This window comes from Octopus sinensis, linkage group LG19 (assembly GCF_006345805.1).
Source record: "Octopus sinensis linkage group LG19, ASM634580v1, whole genome shotgun sequence".
NCBI classification, from domain to species: Eukaryota; Metazoa; Mollusca; class Cephalopoda; order Octopoda; family Octopodidae; genus Octopus; species Octopus sinensis.
In genome coordinates, this window is record NC_043015.1 from 51,254,032 (window position 1) to 51,273,545 (window position 19,514).

A 19,514-nucleotide genomic window follows, 5' to 3' on the forward strand; every position below is an offset into this window, starting at 1 on the left:
TTATTGATTGAAAGATGGAACAATTGGACAAGTCTTTGAGATTTTATGGGAACAAGTATTCTTCAGCATGACTAAACAAATGCAGATTAAAGGAGTTCTTTTTATTGTTTTACTTGTTTCAGTCATTTGACCCTGGCCATGCTAGAGCACCACCTTTAATTGTAAGCCTAGCACTTATTCTATCACTCTCTTTTGCCAAACTGCTAAGTTACAGGGATGTAAACACATCGACATCAGTTGTCAAGCGATGGTGTGGGGGGGAACAAACACACAAACACACACACACACACAACGACCTTGAACCCACAAGGCAGAAACAAGGAAAATACCCCTTGTGTTTGAATACCATGCAACTATTTTAAAAAAATACTTTTCATTTAATTTTACAAAAATTTAATTGTTTTCCATACTTAGAGTTGAAAATGTCTCAATGACCGAAACTGATACTGAGATGTTTTTTATAAAATTATTTTACCATTTTCTACCTTGACTTTTTTTCCATATATATATATATATATATATATATATATATATATATATATATACGATGGGCTTCTTTCAGTTTCCATCTGCCAAATCCACTCACAAGGCTTTGTTTGGCACAAGACTATGGTAGAAGACACTTGCTCAAGGTGCTGCACAGTGGGACTGAACCTGGTACCATGTGCAAAAGCAGAATCACTGCAATAAAACACGTTGACTCTTTAGTATTTAAATCGACCATCTCTGACCAGTTTTAATGTTGAAACTGACCAGATTCAGCCTCTAACACCTACCCTACAATATAAACGATCTCATCATTGAAATCTTGAAGCTACCCAACAATGCATGATTGATTGAAACCGATTTGAATAAAGAAACAATACTTTTGACAGAGTGATCTGAATGCCAAAGGGTTAAAGAAAGTCGAGGAATTATTCTATTGAAATAAGACGTTAGAAAAGAAGCATTTAATTCCATACCAAGGTGTTAGTGTTTAATGGGGAAAGGAAATTGAATTAGAAACAGAATCGCATCAGATAGATTCAGAATAATTCTAAGAATACTGATTGCTGGACGTTGTTTGGGAAAATGTTAATCCCTCTGTTCATTTCAACTAATTAAATGCCTAAAGGCTGGTCTAAATTAAAAGCTTTCATTATCCTTTATTGAAAATAAGATTGAAAATCGACACATATAAAGACGTATATATACATTCACAAATATGCATAGATATCACGTACGTGCTGTCAGTAATTACTCAGGGTAGGCAGTTGGTGACGTTTATGTAGTCAAACGCACCCAAAAAATAGGCGAAACACAGGCGCATGACTGATATGAAGGCAGAAGTAATTCTGCCTTTGTAATACATAAAGAGCAGAGGTGCAATGGCCCAGTGGTTAGGGCAGCGGACTCGCGGTCGGAGGATTGCGATTTTGATTCCCAGACCGGGCGTTGTGTGTGTTTATTGAGCAAAAACACCTAAAGGTCCACGAGGCTCTGGCAGGGGGTGCTGGCAACCCCTGTTGTACTCTTTTGCCCCAACTTTCTCTCATTCTTTCTGTTTCTTAGGTAATGCTGCAATGGACTGGTGTCCCGTCCAGCTGGGGGGAACACATACGCCAGAGAAACCAGGAAACCGGGCCCATGAGCCTGGCTAGGCTGGAAAAGGATGCATAAATAAATAAAATACATAAAGAAAACATTGTTGTAGGAATGTATGCAGCGTGTGTACTACAGCTGTACTATGCATAGTTTTAATACAGAAATTGAAAAGCAGGGGTGAATTATGCCTAAGTAATCTACAAAAATATAATATTTTGTGTTTTATGCATAGTAATCAGAATAATCTTCATAATTTTATTGAATTAGGTGCATATTTTGTTGTAAAAGGAAAATGTTAATATTGATCTATTTTACTCAGGGTAGGCACTACCTACCTTGTCTACCCAGGCGGCATGTCCGTGATATTAATATGTCATCATCATCATCTTTTAAAGTTTGTTCTCCATGCTGGCATAGGTTCGACAGTTTGATAGGTGTTGGCCAGCTCAAGGGCTGTCCAGGTCCCATTTGTCTGTTTTGCCAGGGTTTATATGACTAGATGCCCTTCCTAATACTGATCAACTTACAGAGTGTACTGGGTGCTCTCACATGGTGCTGGCACAGTCACCTTTTACGTGATACTGGCATGGCGCTTTTATGTGGCACCAGCATGGGTACTTTTGCATGGCACCAGCACCTGCAAACCCTGAAGGCTAGGTTCTCTTGGCTGAGAGAGGGATGTAAAGAACATGCCTGTATGCATAGGCAGCCATGATTTTTCTTAGCTTTACATGTTTTCTCAAGCACAGTTAACCGCCAGAAGTTTTGGTCCCTTTAGACAAGACATAAGACTAATGAAGAAGACTAATAGGCGTAGGAGTGGCTGTGTGGTAAGTAGCTTGCTTACCAACCACATGGTTCTGAGTTCAGTCCAACTGTGTGGCACCTTGGGCAAGTGTCTTCTACTATAGCCTGGGCCGACCAAAGCCTTGTGAGTGGATTTGGTAGACAGAAAATGAAAGAAGCCTGTCGTATATATGTATATATGTGTGTGTGTGTGTGTGTATGTGTGTTTGTGTGACTGTGTTTGTCCCCCCGACATCACTTGACAACTAATGCGGTTCGGCAAAGGAGACCAATAGAATAAGTACTAGGCTTAAAGAATAAGTCCTGGGGTTGATTTGCTCGACTAAAGGCGGTGCTCCAGCATGGTCACAGTCAAATGACTGAAACAAGTAAAAGACTAAAAAGAGTAACTGCTTCTACAACTAGTGAATACAAAAAAGGATGAATAAAAATTGATTTACATAAATTATCATTTATTAATTAATCACAAAATGTCAGCATCCCAACTTACAGCTGTTTCTGTTAGCATGATTCTCAGGCTTAACCACCACAATAATGATGATGATGATAATAATAATAATAATAATAATAATAATAATAATAATAGTAATAATAATAATGATAATAATAATATTAATAAGCTCTCATGGCTTCTGACATAACTGATTGGAAGTGTTATCATGTACATTGTTTTGTCTTGGTATAAAAGATGGGCTACAGCAAATATCTGCTCAATACCACAGATTTGCTTGTCAGTTGTTTTGACCATAACCAGTTGAGCATGTCCCTAGTGGCTGATGATATGTGCATCTCTGATCACGAGCAGAAGTAGTGGGGAGCATCATAGCCATGTGTGAGAGGGATTCTTTGGGGTTTGAATAATTCACCTCTGGAAACATGGGTGGTTCGTTCAACATCCTTAAACAACCCTTATTCGGGGACCTTTTGAGCGGAATGGGCTACTCACCTGAAGAAAATTCTAACTGGGCCCACCTGCAAGGTCATGTGCTGTTTATCTTGATATTGAGATCACCATGTCGCGCACAATGGTTGTGATGCATGTGCCTGGTGTACTTTTATCAGACGGTTAGTCATGATGGGTATATTGGGTTTCGTATATTTTACCCCAGTGTCACTTTGATGGCATGCACTGCTCTCTCACTCAATAATAATAATAAAATGCCCTGATGCAGTATCAGACTGTGGCCCTCATAGCTTCTGATCTAAACTGATTGGAAGTGTTATCAAGTAAATTGTTTTGTCTTGGTATAAAAGCTGGGCTACAGCAAATATTCTGCTTAATATCACTGTGCTACATTACTATTCTTGCAGCTAAAATTTTGGGTAATTTTAGTTGTACAGATATTCTTGTAGAATAAATAAATAATAAATAAATATCTGGTGTTGCATAATGTTTTGCATGTGTGTGTGTTTTCTTGTCTTCCCATCATTTGATAGTTGTAAATGAGTGTCACTGTCATAGAAGCAGTGTCGTTCATTTCTAGTATTCTGTGAGGACAAGTCTGGGCCATGGAGAAATATTACCTTGCTTGTAAACCAGTGAAGGTTAGTGACAGGAGAGGCATCTTGTCATAGAAGATCTCCCTTAACTCTTTTGTTGCCATATTTCTGTTGAGATGCTCTGTGTTTCTTCCAATTAATTTTAAATATAACAAAGAATTTAGTAAAATAACTTAGTTATCATTAAGCTAGTGTTAGAAACATAATTTGTAACTAAGGCTTGGTGGAAGATTTTAATTCAGAACTTTTGAAAACAAGACATTTGTACTACAGAGCCAGAAGTGGTTTCAACCAGGTTGGTATCGAAAGGGTTAAGAATTGTTTCTCTATTATACATTTTAACCCCTTTGTTACCATATTTCAGTTGAGATGTTCTGTCAATCAATTTTAGATATAACAAAGAATTTGGTTAAATAACTGAGTTATCATTAAGCTAGTGTTAGGAACATAAATTGTGACTAAGGTTTGGTGGAAGATTTTAATTCAGAATTTTTGAAAACAAGAGCCAGAGGCGGTTTCAGCCGGGTTGGTATCGAAAGGGTTAAATTCCATCTGATCCAGCCAAGCATGGAAAAGTGGATGTTAAAATGATGAGATATATATATATATTACATATATATATATATATATATATATATATTATATATATACATATATATATATATGAGAAAGAGGAAGAGAATGTGTGTGTGTACATGTGTGTATATATGTGTATTGATTTGACCGTCTGTTAAAACTTAATCAGTTTTGTTTGCATTTGACCTCATCTTTAACAAACAGGTTACTTTAAATATTTGCTATTGATTAATATTTGAACAGCATTTCATTTCTACTTTACTAATTAATGATGGTTATTTGAGTGATTAGCCTGGAGAATAATAATTATATGTAGAAAAATAATTATAACAAGACAAGGATGTGTTATTGTCTTCATCTTCTCTGCTAAAATTCGTATTCTTTTTCATCTTCACTGTAAATTTACTAAGAAAATGATGACATGTCATATGTTGTGTTTATTAGAAATTATGATCAAATCAGTTTAAATGCATATTGTTTGTGATACCCTTTACCCTTTTACTGGTTTCAGTCATTTGACTGCGGCCATGCTGGAGCACCGCCTTTAGTCGAGCAAATCGACTCCAGGACTTATTCTTTGTAAGCCTAGTACTTGTTCTAGCGGTCTGTTTTGCCGAACCGCTAAGTTACGGGGACGTAAACATACCACCATCTGTTGTCAAGCGATGTTGGTGGGGAAAAGCACAGACATACAAACATACACATACACACACACATATATATATATATCTACATATATACGATGAGCTTCTTTCAGTTTCCGTCTACCAAATCCACTCACGAGGCTTTGGTCGGCCCGAGGCTATAGTAGAAGACACTTGCCCAAGATGCCATGCAGTGGGACTGAACCTGGAACCATGTGGTTTGTAAGCAAGCTACTTACCACACAGCCACTCCTGGTGATGATAATTTTGATGATGATGATTATGATGATGATAGTGATGATGACGATGATGGTGATGCTGATGATAATGATGGTGGTGTTGGTGGTGATGATGATGATGATGGTTGTGGGGGTGATGATGATGAAGCTGTTGATGATGACGATGATGATGATAATGATGATGTTAAACTACAAAACTGCAAGAAAGTAGATGGGAGATGTTACTGATACAGGAGGAGAGAAAAAAATTGAAACAAACAGGTTGCCTGACTAGCTGCTGTCAGTTTGTATCAGTCACCGTCAAGATGTTAAATATTCTGGGTCCCCATACTATTGACTTCCTCTGGGAAATAGGGTCAATGACAGCCTGTCAAGGAAATGAGCCCCGCGAAGTAAAGTGGCTGCTACAGCAAACAGCACTGGCCCTTCTCTAGGGCAATGCCATTGTGGTCGACCACAGGGTATGGCTGAGCTCACCATTTGTTCTAGGGTATGTGGCCTATCGACCCCTCCTACTCTATCTACTGATTTACCCCCTCCTTTGTTTTTCCTTTTCTTTCTTATCTCTCTCTTTTCCTCTTTCTTTGTCTTCAAATGTCTACACTCACAGAGTGGTTGGCGTTAGGAAGGGCATCCAGCTGTAGAAACACTGCCAGATCAGACCGGCGCCTGGTGCAGCCTCCTGGTTTCTCAGGCCCCGGACGAACTGTCCAACCCATGCTAGCATGGAAACCAGACGTTAAACAAATGATGATGATGATGATGATCTAATACACCAGTTTATATCAACGCCACCTGGCGCTTATTTTCTTTGATAATTCTGTCAGTGGTCGTTGACTTCTGAAACATAATTCTTCCCTTTTACAGGCTCAATGGTTCAGTCACTATCATGGAACGACTCTTGCAACATGCTGGCTACTCTCTCAGACGACCGTTTTCTCATATACTACTACCCTAATGCCATCTATGTTGACAAAGATCTCCTGCCAGAAGTCATCGAAGAGAAGGACACCAGGTAATTTTGCAAGTTCTTATACTTTTCTTTTTTTTTTTATTTCTCTATTGGCAAGAAATCTTGAAATAAACTGAATAATGACATACATACATACATAGGTATGTACATACATACATGTTTATACATACATATGTACATACATGCATACGCACATACAAGATTCTGAGTTTGATTCCAGGCAGTGACCCGAATAATAATAATAATAATAATAATAACAACAGCATCGAAAAATACCTTAGGAATGAGAACCCCAGGTTCGAAATTTCTCCAAGACACCTGATGAAGGCTGGAGGGTATATCAGCTGAAACGTGTTAACAACAAACAAGATGAGGACAAATATTTGTGAAATGTGAATAAGGCAAATAAGGAGATTAGATACTATGTTACCAAATTAGCTATCATAGAACAGACATTATAGTTATATATATAAATATATTATTATATACATAGATATATACATACATACATATATATATATATACATATATATATATATATATATTATATTATATATATATAATACCTACATACATACATTATATATATTATATATATATATATATTATATTATACATACATACATTATATATATATACTTAATATATATATATATATATATATATATATATATATATATATACACAATTTATATAACATAAAGAAAGAGGCTAGATTGCAACATAAAACCAAAAAGGAAAATTCAATTCTTAATAACAGTGGCTGAGGGTGTAGGGTAGCACCTATATTGCTAGAAATAACAGTCAAAGACCTTTATAGACCCTTATATATATATATATATATATATGACAAGCTTCCTCACAGTTTCCATCTACTGAAGTTACTCACAAGGCATTGGTCAACATAGGGCTATAATAGAAGACACTTTCTCAAGGTACCATGCAGTGGGATTGAACATATATATATGTAATATATATATATCAAAATAAATATCAAATGGAAATTGTAATTGTGATACCTGTGCTGGTGGCACGTAAAAAGCACCATCCAAACGTGGCCGATGCCAGCGCCACCTTGACTGGTTTCTGTGCCGGTGGCACGTAAAAAGCACCAACTGATCGCGGCCGCTACCAGCCTCCCCTGGCACCTGTGCCGGCGGCACATAAAAAGCACCTACTACACTCACAGAGTGGTTGGCGTTAGGAAGGGCATCCAGCTGTAGAAACACTGCCAGATCAGACTGGACCTGGTGCAGCCTCCTGGCTTCCCAGACCCCGGTCGAACCGTCCAACCCGTGCTAGCACCAAAAACGGACGTTAAACGATGATGAGGATGATGATGACTTACTTCCTTACAGTTTCCATCTGCTAAATTTACCTACAAGGCATTGGTCATTATGGAGCTATAGTAGAAGACACTTGCTCAAGGTGTTAAAGTGCCATGTAGCGGGATTGGACCTGAGGTTGTAAAGCAAGCTTCTTAATCCTGCAGTCATGCCGGCGCCTGGGGTCTAATGGTTGAATGAAATATTTGGGGATGTTGCAAAGTGTCTGAGAATCATTCTTTATGACATGTCGTACCTGCAAACTCTAAAAGAATTGGTAATGTATGGTATGAGAAAGTTTGATAATAATTTAATAAGATGACACAAGATAATTCCTGCAGATGTGTTTATGGAACATTCGAATTTGGAGAGAGCTAGCAATTTCTGTTAATGTATTTGGTCTGTGATGCTAACGAGTTACGAGTCTATCAGCTGTAATTTAAAGCAACAATTAATACATTTGTGGAGATTGTAATGTTTGGTGAATAATGGTGATGATTAAGAAAGATAGCACCTAGTGAGACCTGATTCCATTGGTCTGTTTTAGAAATATACACATCAACTTCAAAATGGTAAATTCTATACGCTTGTCTGTAGAAGATTCAATAGATTCTTGAGGCTAATGCTGTTTAAACTGGCCATATCAGACTGAAATGTTCTTCTTTTCTTGTTCTAACTGATCAGATTCAGCCTCTCATGTTTACTCTACAATGTTATTCAAAAAATGAATTAGTTACATCATGGAAATTTTGTAGCTACACTCACGGAGTGGTTGGTGTTAGGAAGGGCATCCAGCCGTAGAAACACTGCCAAATCTGACTGGGCCTGATGAAGCCTTCCGGCTTCACAGACCCCAGTTAAACCGTCCAACCCATGCTAGCATGGAAAACGGACGCTAAATGATGAAGACAATACCTGATTAATTCAAAACAATGTAGACAAGAGCACTCAGAGAGTGCAAACCTCCGCCAAGGCAACACCAATGTCCTCTCAATGATTAGCCAGAGACGATTTTTAAAATGAGAATATCTGAAATAAACTCGACTGCTCTCACAAACGAGAATACTAAAAATGAACCCGACTGCTCTCAAAAATTAAGTAAAAAAACAAAAAAACACAGGAAAAATAACCCTAACGCTAACCCCAGTATGCAACTGGTACTTAATTTAGTGACCCCGAAAGGATGAAAAGCAAAGTCAACCTTGGCAGAATTTGAAATCAGAACATAAAGACTGATGAAATACTGCTAAGCATTTCACCTGGCATGCTAATGTTTCTGCCAGCTGTCTGCCTTAAAAATATTGTTATATTGAAACATATGTAGAATATCTTTTTGGATATTTTGGGGTTGTTCTGTTGATGCGGTTCCTTTTATACTTGTTCTTATAGGTATATCTTTTAATCTTTTAATTTGCATTACTTTTTCATTGTGATACAAATAAAATGAACCAAGCATCTTTTTTAATTTTTCTTCTCTATTTTCTTTTATTGACTTTTTAATCTCATATATATATATATATATGTATATATATATACGTATATTGAAACATATGCAGAATATGTGGGCTTCCACATAGTTTCCGTCTACCAAAATCATTCACTAGGCATTGGTCAGCCTGGAGCTGCAATGGAAGATACTTGGTCAGGATACTGCACAGTGGGACTGAACCTGAAACTATGTGGTTGCAAAATGAGTTTATTGACCATGCAGCAATGCCACTGTCTACCAGTGCATGCATGCAAAAAATTGTATGCACACATACATACACACTCACACTCATGCATACATACATACATGCATGCATGCAGACAGACATATACACACATACACACATACATACATGCATGCATGCATACATACATGCATACACACACACACAGTTGACCGAAAATGTCATCACAGGATTATCTGCTGATGAGACATGACATTGTAGGTAGGACACTCTATAATGAAATCTGTCGGTGGGATAATCCCAAGGACAAGGAATTAAAATCTCACAATATGGTAAAAGCCATACCCGCTCATAATAAAAAGTAAATACTGGTGGAACGTTACCAGTGAAGATCTCAATAAAATGTAAGCAAAACAGACCTGATATAATGATTTGGAATAGAGACGAGAAACTGTGCACAGTTGTGGAAATTAGCTGTCTATCGGATGTTAACATAAAGCTGAAGATCAGTGAAAAAGAGAACATCTATGCTGAACTATTGAGAAATCTGCAGGTACTCTATCCAGATTACAAGTTCAAGTTTATACCTGTAATTATCGAGGCCCTGGGATATGTAACACTCTGCCTAAATACCAATCTTGAGAAATTAGGCTTCTCAAAACCAGAAAGGAGAAAGGTAATTCAAAGACTACAGATCCAATTCATCACTGGAACTGTAAAAATCTGTAAAGCTTGCCAGACGTTTACCATTTAAATATGTTTGAGCATATCTAGATATGCAACTATATGCATGAGAATACAAATCTGCACATATACATACATACATGCATGCAGACATACATACAAACAAAAATACACTGTTGATGAAGGAACCTTGGATCTAGGTTAGAAACCAGTTCTTTCTCTATTGGCAAGAAATCTTGAAATTAACTGTAAAATGGCATACATACACACATGCATGCATACATACATACACACATACATACACACATACGCATACACACATATATGCACACATACATACATACATGCACATACATGCATACATACTCACATGCATACATACATATATACATACAATAACCCCCACACACACACATAATACATACATATACACATATGTATGTATGTACATACACATATACATACACACACATGCATGCATACATACATACATACATACACATACATACATATGCACATACATACATATATACATGCATGCATACATACATATACACATACATACAAAACTGTATCTCAGTGTATACTTCTTTTGTTTGCAAATATTTTATTTTCTAAAGTATGAAGCCACACCCACACACCCACACACCCACCCAAGTAAGTTAGACAGACACAGGAAGTCATGATTTAATGTTCGCTGAGAGACATACATAATTTCATATACCAGCAGAACACACACACACACACATATGATAGTATGTTTATTTGTGCCACTGTGAGGTGTATTTGTGTGTGTGTGTTTTTGTGTGTATATCATTTTCAAATTTGTATATATATAGATTTATATAGATATATCTATCTATCTATCTAAATATATATATATATATATATATATATATATAATATATATATATATATATATATATATATATATATATATATATATTATATATATATGTATATATATGTACAAATTTGAAAATGATATATTTATATATATATATATATACGTATCTATGTATGTATATGTATGTGAATGTAGATGTTTGTTTGTCTGCAGTTATATATATGTGTATGTTTGTACATAATTATATATAGTTACAAGTATCAGGACATATCATAGACATCTATTGATGTAGAGAGAGATATCTTTATATATATATATATGTGTGTGTGTGTGGGGGGGGTGTATCTGCGTATCCATGTATGTAAGACTGTTGTATAAATTGGCTGTATTGTTTACGATGACGTTTGAGGTCCATAGCTCTTAATTATATTGAAATAAATCTCTCCGAAAACATGATGTCAGCGTTGTGATAATCTGTGTGAGATTGATAGCTTCACGAAAAACAATGTCAAAGAATAATGGCAAAGCAAATTAGTTTTAAGACTTTTGGTCTCATTGATATTACATAAAGTAATATTTTGACTATGGAGAGCTATTGTGATCTTGAGATTTCTTATTAGACACGAGAATATATTTTTATATCAGCTTTTTGTGTTGTTATCATGATTAAATTTATTTAATCGATTCCCACACTGGGCTTTGAGTTTCTAGACATTCACCTAGCGTGTTAAGATACTTATAAAGTGTAAAACTTATCTGTGTTTTTCTTAGTTGAAAATTGATGAGTTCTAAATGTGAGACATGAAATAGCTATCTGTGACCTCTTAGTGAGTGGCAGAACTAGGTAACAACGCCAATACCTTTTCTTTCTTTCTTTGCTTACAAGACAATGAGAAAGCTGCAAAGAAGTCACTTGCTTTGTTAGTAGAAACGACTGGTTATTCCTCAAATCCTGCCTCACCATTCATTCTATCAATGGTGAGGTGTGGTGTAGAATGATGCAGTCTCTTATAGATTGTGGTAGGTGCAGGGGTGGCTGTGTGGTAAGAAGTGTTTTGCTTCCCAATTGCATGGTTCTGGGTTCAGGTCCCATTGTGTGACACATTGGGAAAGTGTCTTCTACCTTAGCTCTGGGCCAACCTAAGCCTTGTGAGTGGATTTGGTAGACAGAAACAACTAAAAGAGACCCATCATGTGTGTGTGTGTGTTTGTGTCAGTGTTTGTCCCCCACTCTGCTTGGCAACTGATTTTGGATGTGTTTATGTCTCCATAACTTAGCGGTTTAATAGAATAAGTACCAGGCTCTAAAAAAAGAAAAAAGCAATTACTAGGGTCGGTTCGTTCGAATAAGAATTCTTCAAGGTGGTACCGTAGCATGACCATGGTCTAATAACTGAAGCAAGTAAAAGGTAAAAGATAAATAATAGACGGTGTGGTCAGGGATGGAATGGAATGTATCATAAGTCACTTTGATCAGAGCTGACATAGATTTAAACAACAACAACAACTACAAAAACTATGAGCAAAAGAAAATCTGAGACATGAATTCAAGTGTTTCCTTCATTCTGAGTGGCCCACGTGTATCTCTTCTAAAGCAAGGCACCTGTGCTTGTCCCCTTATATTCTAGCCTTTAATACATAGCATGAAGCCCTCTTTCAAATGCTACTCATCTGTACAGTCGAGGGGTCTTTTCCCCTCTTTCAGTCTATACTTTGGTGGTCTTTTTAATGCTGGTGCCATGTAAAAAGCACCCAGTATGGTATGCACTGTGAAGTGGTTGGCATTAGGAAGGGCATGCAGCTATAAATACCATGCCAAAATGTCAGAGTAGACATCAAGGCCTGATGCAGCACTGCAGCGTGTCAGTTCCTATCAAAGTGCCCAACCTATGCCAACATGGGAAACAGGCGTCAAATGACAACGACGATGATATTGATGATAATGCTTGTTTGTTTGTTTGTTGAGCGAAGCGGTCTTCATCCCAGAGCTCATAAGATTGCGCATCAGGATTGTCTGTTGAGGGAGAAATCTGAAATGTGGTCCTTTGCTATTCGTAAGACCCACAAAAGAGAAAGCAGGTCAACCCCCGACATCGAGAGCATTGACGGATGGATAGATGTGCATCCAGACTCTGCAGTTGTGTAGGAAGTTGGGGACAAGAAACAGGAAGAAAGAGTGGGAGAAAGTTGGAGCGAAAGAGTACAACAGGGATCGCCACCATCCCCTGCTGGAGCCTCATGGAGCTTTAGGTGTTTTCGCTCAATAAACACACACAACGCCCAGTCTGGGAATCGAAACCGCGATCCTCCGACCACGAGTCCACTGCCCTAACCACTGGGACATTGCGCCTCCTGATGATGATGATGCTGGCAGTGGTGGTGATGGTGGTGGTGTTGATGATGATGGTGATGATGAGGAGGAGGATGACAACGATGATGATGATGTCATACGGAATCATAAAAGGTAGTGAATAACGATAAACAAAAGAAACACCAAAAACACAATACTACAAAGAATACAAAAATTAAAAACAAAGGCGCAGGAGTGGCTGTGTGGTAAGTAGCTTGTTTACCAACCACATGGTTCCGGGTCAGTCCCACTGCGTGGCACCTTGGGCAAGTGTCTTCTACTATAGCCTCGGGCCAACCAAAGCCTTGTGAGTGGATTTGGTAGACGGAAACTGAAAGAAGCCCGTCGTATATATGTATATATGTATATATATATGTGTGTGTGTGTTTGTGTATCTGTGTTTGTCCCCCTAGCATTGGTTGACAACCAATGCTGGTGTGTTTATGTCCCCGTTACTTAGCGGTTCGGCAAAAGAGACCGATAGAATAAGTACCAGGCTTACAAAAGAATAAGTCCCGGGGTCGAGTTGCTCGATTAAAGGCGGTGCTCCAGCATGGCCGCAGTCAAATGACTGAAACAAGTAAAAGAGTAAAGAGAAAAGAGAGAGAGCTAAAAGTTTGTAAATAAGAAAATTGAGATGTTATATGTTTCTGCTGCAGACACCTCTACATTGTTGATATGGTAAACGGTGCCAGTGACAGTTCCGTGTTACATTTCAACAGCTTCAGAAACCCTCTGATACTAGATATGTTTATGTTAGCATGGTATTGGAACGAAGGGCAGGAAAACGGAGACCTTATTAGGAAATATGCCAAAATAACGGCAGAAATAGTTTGTGTGTCCAGTAACAGTTGACCCGTCACAAAAACCAAAGAATTTGCTTTGGTGGAAAGTAATTCATAAATTGTCTGTCTAAGCTTTTTGTTTTCAACTGTTATCATCTTTCATTCCACTTGCGGCCTGCTTTCTCCTTCAGTGGTCAGCATCACAACAGGTCAGATAATTATTGAAGCTTAACACCTATTTCATATTCGGCCCGAGGTACGGAATTAATGAGCTGCTTCTGTTGTCCGTCAACTTTAGTACTTAGTGCATATCGACTTAACCGTTCCATGCATTGTGTTGAATTCTGCTTCTTTCTGTCTATCTATCTATTTATCTTTCTTTCTTTCTTTCTGTTCTACTTATTCTTCTTTTCCCCCTTTTCTCCCATCTTTCTCCTCCTCCATCTCCTTCTATAATCATAATGTTGCAATGTGTGGTGTGTGTGTGTGTGTGTGTTCTAATAGTTTTGTTGGCACATAACAGATACGTACAGATGTGTGTGTGTGTATATATATATATATATATATGTATATATATATATATGTATGTATGTATGCATATATTGTTTTATTCATTTACTCTTTTACTTGTTTCACTCATTTGACTGCGGCCATGCTGGAGCACCGCCTTCAGTTGAGCAAATCGACCCCAGGACTTATTCTTTGTAAGCCTAGTACTTAATCTATCGGTCTCTTTTGCCGAACCACTAAGTTGTGGGGATGTAAACACACAACCATCAGTTGTCAAGCAATGGTGGAGGTATCGCACACACACACACAATGGGCTTCTTTCAGTTTCCGTCTACCAAATCCACTCACAAGGCTTTGGTCGGCCTGAGGCTATACTAGAAGACACTTGTCCAAGGTGCCATCCAGTAGGACTGAACCCAGGACCATGTGGCTGGTAGGCAACATATATATATATATATATATAATTATGTGTGTATGTGTGCAGATATGAGTGGCAAGGTGAATACATTGTAACTTTAGGTGTGTGGGTGTGTGCATGCATACAAAATCACATATATGTATGTGTGTGTACATGCATATAATATACATATATGTATCACTATCATTGCCATCATCATTGTTATCCAGCTTCAGTTTTACTTGTTGGAATAATTTGGACAATTTGACAGAATCTGGAGAGCCAGAAGACTGTGCCCTTTCTAATGCGAACAACTTTACAGAATATACTCAGCCCTTTTTATGTGGCACCAGCACCGATGAGGTCACCAAGTAACTTGCAAGACAAGACCCCCCTCAACTGAGGTAGGGAATAGTATAGATGGAGGTGACTTTGTATCCAGGTGATAAGAGGTTAGAATTGTACAACATATTTGGAAGCACTCCATCGGTTACGACAAAGAGGGTTCCGGTTGATCCGATCAACGGAACAGCCTGCTCATGAAATTAATGTGTAAGTGGCTGAGCACTCCACAGACACGTGTACTCTTAACGTAGTTCTCGGGGATATTCAGCGTGACACAGAGAGTGACAAGGCCGGCCTTTTGGAATACAGGTACAACAGAAACAGGAAGTAAGAGTGAGAGAAAGTTGTGGTGAAAGAGTACAGCAGGGATCACCACCATCCCTGCCGGAGCCTCGTGGAGCTTTAGGTGTTTTTGCTCAATAAACACTCACAACGCCCGGTCTGGGAATCAAAACCGTGATCCTACGACCACGAGTCCGCTGCCCTAACCACTGGGCCATTGCGCCTCCACTGCAACATATTATTGGTTATTGTAATATAGACATCATCCTATCTAACCTATTATGTTATAAAAAAAAAAAATAACAACCATTGGGGATATATTTAGTGATGTCTGTAATTTATGGGGACCAAGACCTCTATTATTTGCACTGTTGGTGATGACCTGTACCCATATATGCATGTATGTATATATATAATATATATATATAATATATATATATATATATATATATAGCATAGCATAGCATAGCATATATATGTGGAGGCGCAATGGCCCAGTGGTTAGAGCAGTGGACTCGCGGTCGCAGGATCGCGGTTTCAATTTCCAGACCGGGCGTTGTGAGTGTTATGAGCGAAAACACCTAAAAGCTCCACGACACTCCGGCAGGGGGTGGTGATCCCTGCTGTACTCTTTCATCACTCTTTCTCCCACTCTTTCTTCTGTTGGCCTGCTCTCTTAGCCAGCGAGGTGGCATCATGCGAAGGCTAAAACAATGCGAACGCATTGTGACCAGTGATGTATAACAACATCTGATAGTCTGGTCGGTCACGTGATCACGTGATATATATATAGCATAGCATAGCATGGCTTGGATTCACGAATGAAGATCAGGAAGGCTGTCCACGTCACATGCATGCACGCTCATGACTGACAAGTCCAGTATGGGAAAGGCATGACTGTGAGCAGTGTCCACAGACGACGGTAACATCCGGTGTGGTGTCAGAAGTGGCTCGTGCCTTCCTCCTGCATCTCTTGTCTTTAAGTGCGTCTCTTCTTTGTTCCTCAAACTTGCTGACTGCGTTGAAGATGTGTGGCGCCGGACATCACGGTCCGCAGCCAGGTCTGACCAGCATTGGTGGTTAATATGACATACTGTTAGAGACTTCTTGAGGCAGTCTTTGTAGCGCTTCCTCGGAGCTCCTCTCACTCGGTGGCCGGTGGAGAGTTCGCCAAACAGGGCAATCTTTGGAAGGCGATGGTTCTCCATTCTGGAGACATGCCCTGCCCATTGGAGCTGGTACTTCAGTAGCATGGCTTCAATGCTGGGGATCTCGGCCCGCTCCAAGACTTCAATGTTTGTGACGAAATCACTCCAGTGAATGTCACATGCACACATACATACACACACATGTATATTTGTCTATCTAACCATCTTTCAATCTGTCTAACTGACCATAAATCTATGTGTATATCAGTCTGTCTGTTTACACACATATATGTGCATGTATATATATATATATATATATATATGCGTAAAAATATATAGGGTACTGAATATTTTTAGAAATTTCACTACCAGTGGCCTAGCATGTATAAAAAGTCAATAACAACATGTGGTTTTGGTCATTTTGGTACTTCTTCTAGCGTGTAAAATTACCTGTTATAGGCAATTTCTCTTGTGTCTAAATCTACACTATTTTATATTGAGCATATATTATATGTATATATATATATATGTATATATATATATGTATATATATATATTATATATATATATATATATATATTATATATACACACACATATGCACACACATACACACACATGCACACTATGTATATATCTACAGATACACATACACATATATGTATATATGTACACATATGTACAAGCACACACACATGCATGCATGTATACATAAACTCTGTCAGACATAGTCTATTTAATTTCTTTTTAAATTTGCTTCCTTAATTTAATAGCTTATTAAAGAGGTGTTGTCTTGCAGACTCACAGACACACAGACTCATCTAACGCTGTTGCTTAATAATCGGTGAGGCTGAGGACGATGGCCATAAAGATAATGGCTTCTAATTTAGGCACAAGGCCAATAATTTCGAGGGTAATGGGTTAGGGGGTTAGTTGATTATACTGATGCGGGATAGATAATGGAAACAGGCTTTTAGCGTCTTTCCAACCAAATTAATGACTTTGGTTACATTACAAATATTAGTCTTCTTCAGCATTCTATTATCTCAAAAAAAAACAAACCATATAAAATATGAAATATGACCTACACTATTGGTAGAAACCAACACTGTGTTGGCTGCGTAAGTGGAAATGGCTATTAAATTATTAATTGTTTATTGGTATTGATAACGATGCTGTTGTGTTATTATTACATGGTATTATGTGACTGGTTCCTACTTTGGAATTAAGACAAATCTTTAACAGCATCATTTGTGAATGTCTGAGCAATTCTATTATCAAAAAAGCAATTCTGTTGCATTTTTTTTTTTTACATGCGACTACAAGAACATTTTTTTTTACCATTCCATAATATGCTGCTATACATTGCATAATCTTTGCATAGTTTCCCTTTCTGCTATGGAACTTTGCTTTTTTTCTTATTTGTTTTTTTTTCTCTTCTATCTCCATGCTGGGATGTTTCTAAAAATTATAAGAATGTCATTCCATCTTAGATTATTTTACCATATTCGTAGGTACAGATGTGGGCTGGGTGGTTAAGAAATTTGCTTACTAGCTACATGGTATCAGGATCAGTCCCACTGTGTGGTACCATAGGCAAATGTTTTCTATTATATGAGGGTGAGTCAAAAAGTAATGCCATTTTGTTTAGGACAGGTATAATTACTAACACAGGAACATGTATCATAGATCAAAATGAAGCTGGTCCTCTGTGGGTAACATCCCTACTTCTCAACATAGTCACCGTTTCTCTCAATAGCAATGTTCCACCTTCGAATGAGAGCATGTATCGTTGCCCCATAAAATTCTGTTGACTGTTCTTTGAGCCACTTCTTCACTACAGTTTTCACTTCCTCATCACCAGATTTAGCACCTTCAGACTATCATCTCTTCGGCCCCATGAAAGAGCGTTTCAGAGGCACAGTGACAAGGAAGTGAAAACATGCCTGTATTCTTGCATGTGCGCACACACACACATGCACACATGCATGCATGTGCACACACAAGCATGCATGCGCACACACAGTGCCCTTGGCTCAAAAACTCAGGAAATTACACAGAATGTGTATCGTTAGCCAGCTGGAAGAGGTATCTTCCAGGGGCTATAAACGCCAGTAGCACTGTCCCGTATAGGATGCCTCACTTGGTCGACAGTTATATGTTATGATTTAGTGCCTTCAGACTATCATCTCTTCGGTGCCACGAAAGAGGGTTTGAGAGGCAAACATTATTCCAATGACAAGAAAGTGAAAACTGTAGTGAAGAAGTGGCTCAAAGAACAGTCAACAGAATTTTACGGAGCAGGAATACATGCTCTCATTCAAAGGTGCAACGTTGTTAGAGAAAAGGTGACTATGTTGAGAAGTAGGGATGTGATCCACAGAGTACCAGCTTCATTTTGATGTATGATACATGTTCCTGTGCTGGTAATTGTACCTGTCCTAAACAAAATGGCATTACTTTTTCACTCACCCTCATAGTTTTCAGTTGACCAAAACCTTGTGAGTTGTCTCAGTAAATGGAAACTGAAAGAAGCCCATCCTATATTCTTTTACTTGTTTCAGTCATTTGACTGCAGCCAAGCTGGAGCCTACCTTTAGTCGAACAAATCGACCCCTAGACTTATTCTTTATAAGTCTAGTAATTGCCGAACCACTAATTTATGGGTACATAAACACACCAGCATCGATTGTCAAGTGATGGTGGGGAAGACAAACATAGACACACACATGCTCAAATATATACATATACATATACATACATACATATATAATATATATATGATGGGCTTCTTCTAGTTTCCTTCTACGAAATCCACTCACAAGGCTTTGGTCAGCCTGAGGCTA

At 38.2% G+C, this 19,514-nt stretch overlaps 1 protein-coding gene across 1 annotated transcript in view; it reads left to right on the forward strand.

The window, feature by feature from the left end:
- The window catches only part of LOC115222227 (intraflagellar transport protein 80 homolog), a 522,946-nt gene that overhangs the window by 294,886 nt on the left and 208,546 nt on the right, over nucleotides 1-19,514 (forward strand). Inside the window, exon 14 of the mRNA XM_029792388.2 lies at nucleotides 6,218-6,365. Coding sequence (XP_029648248.1) covers nucleotides 6,218-6,365 — 148 coding nt within the window. The remainder of the gene's footprint in view (nucleotides 1-6,217; nucleotides 6,366-19,514) is intronic.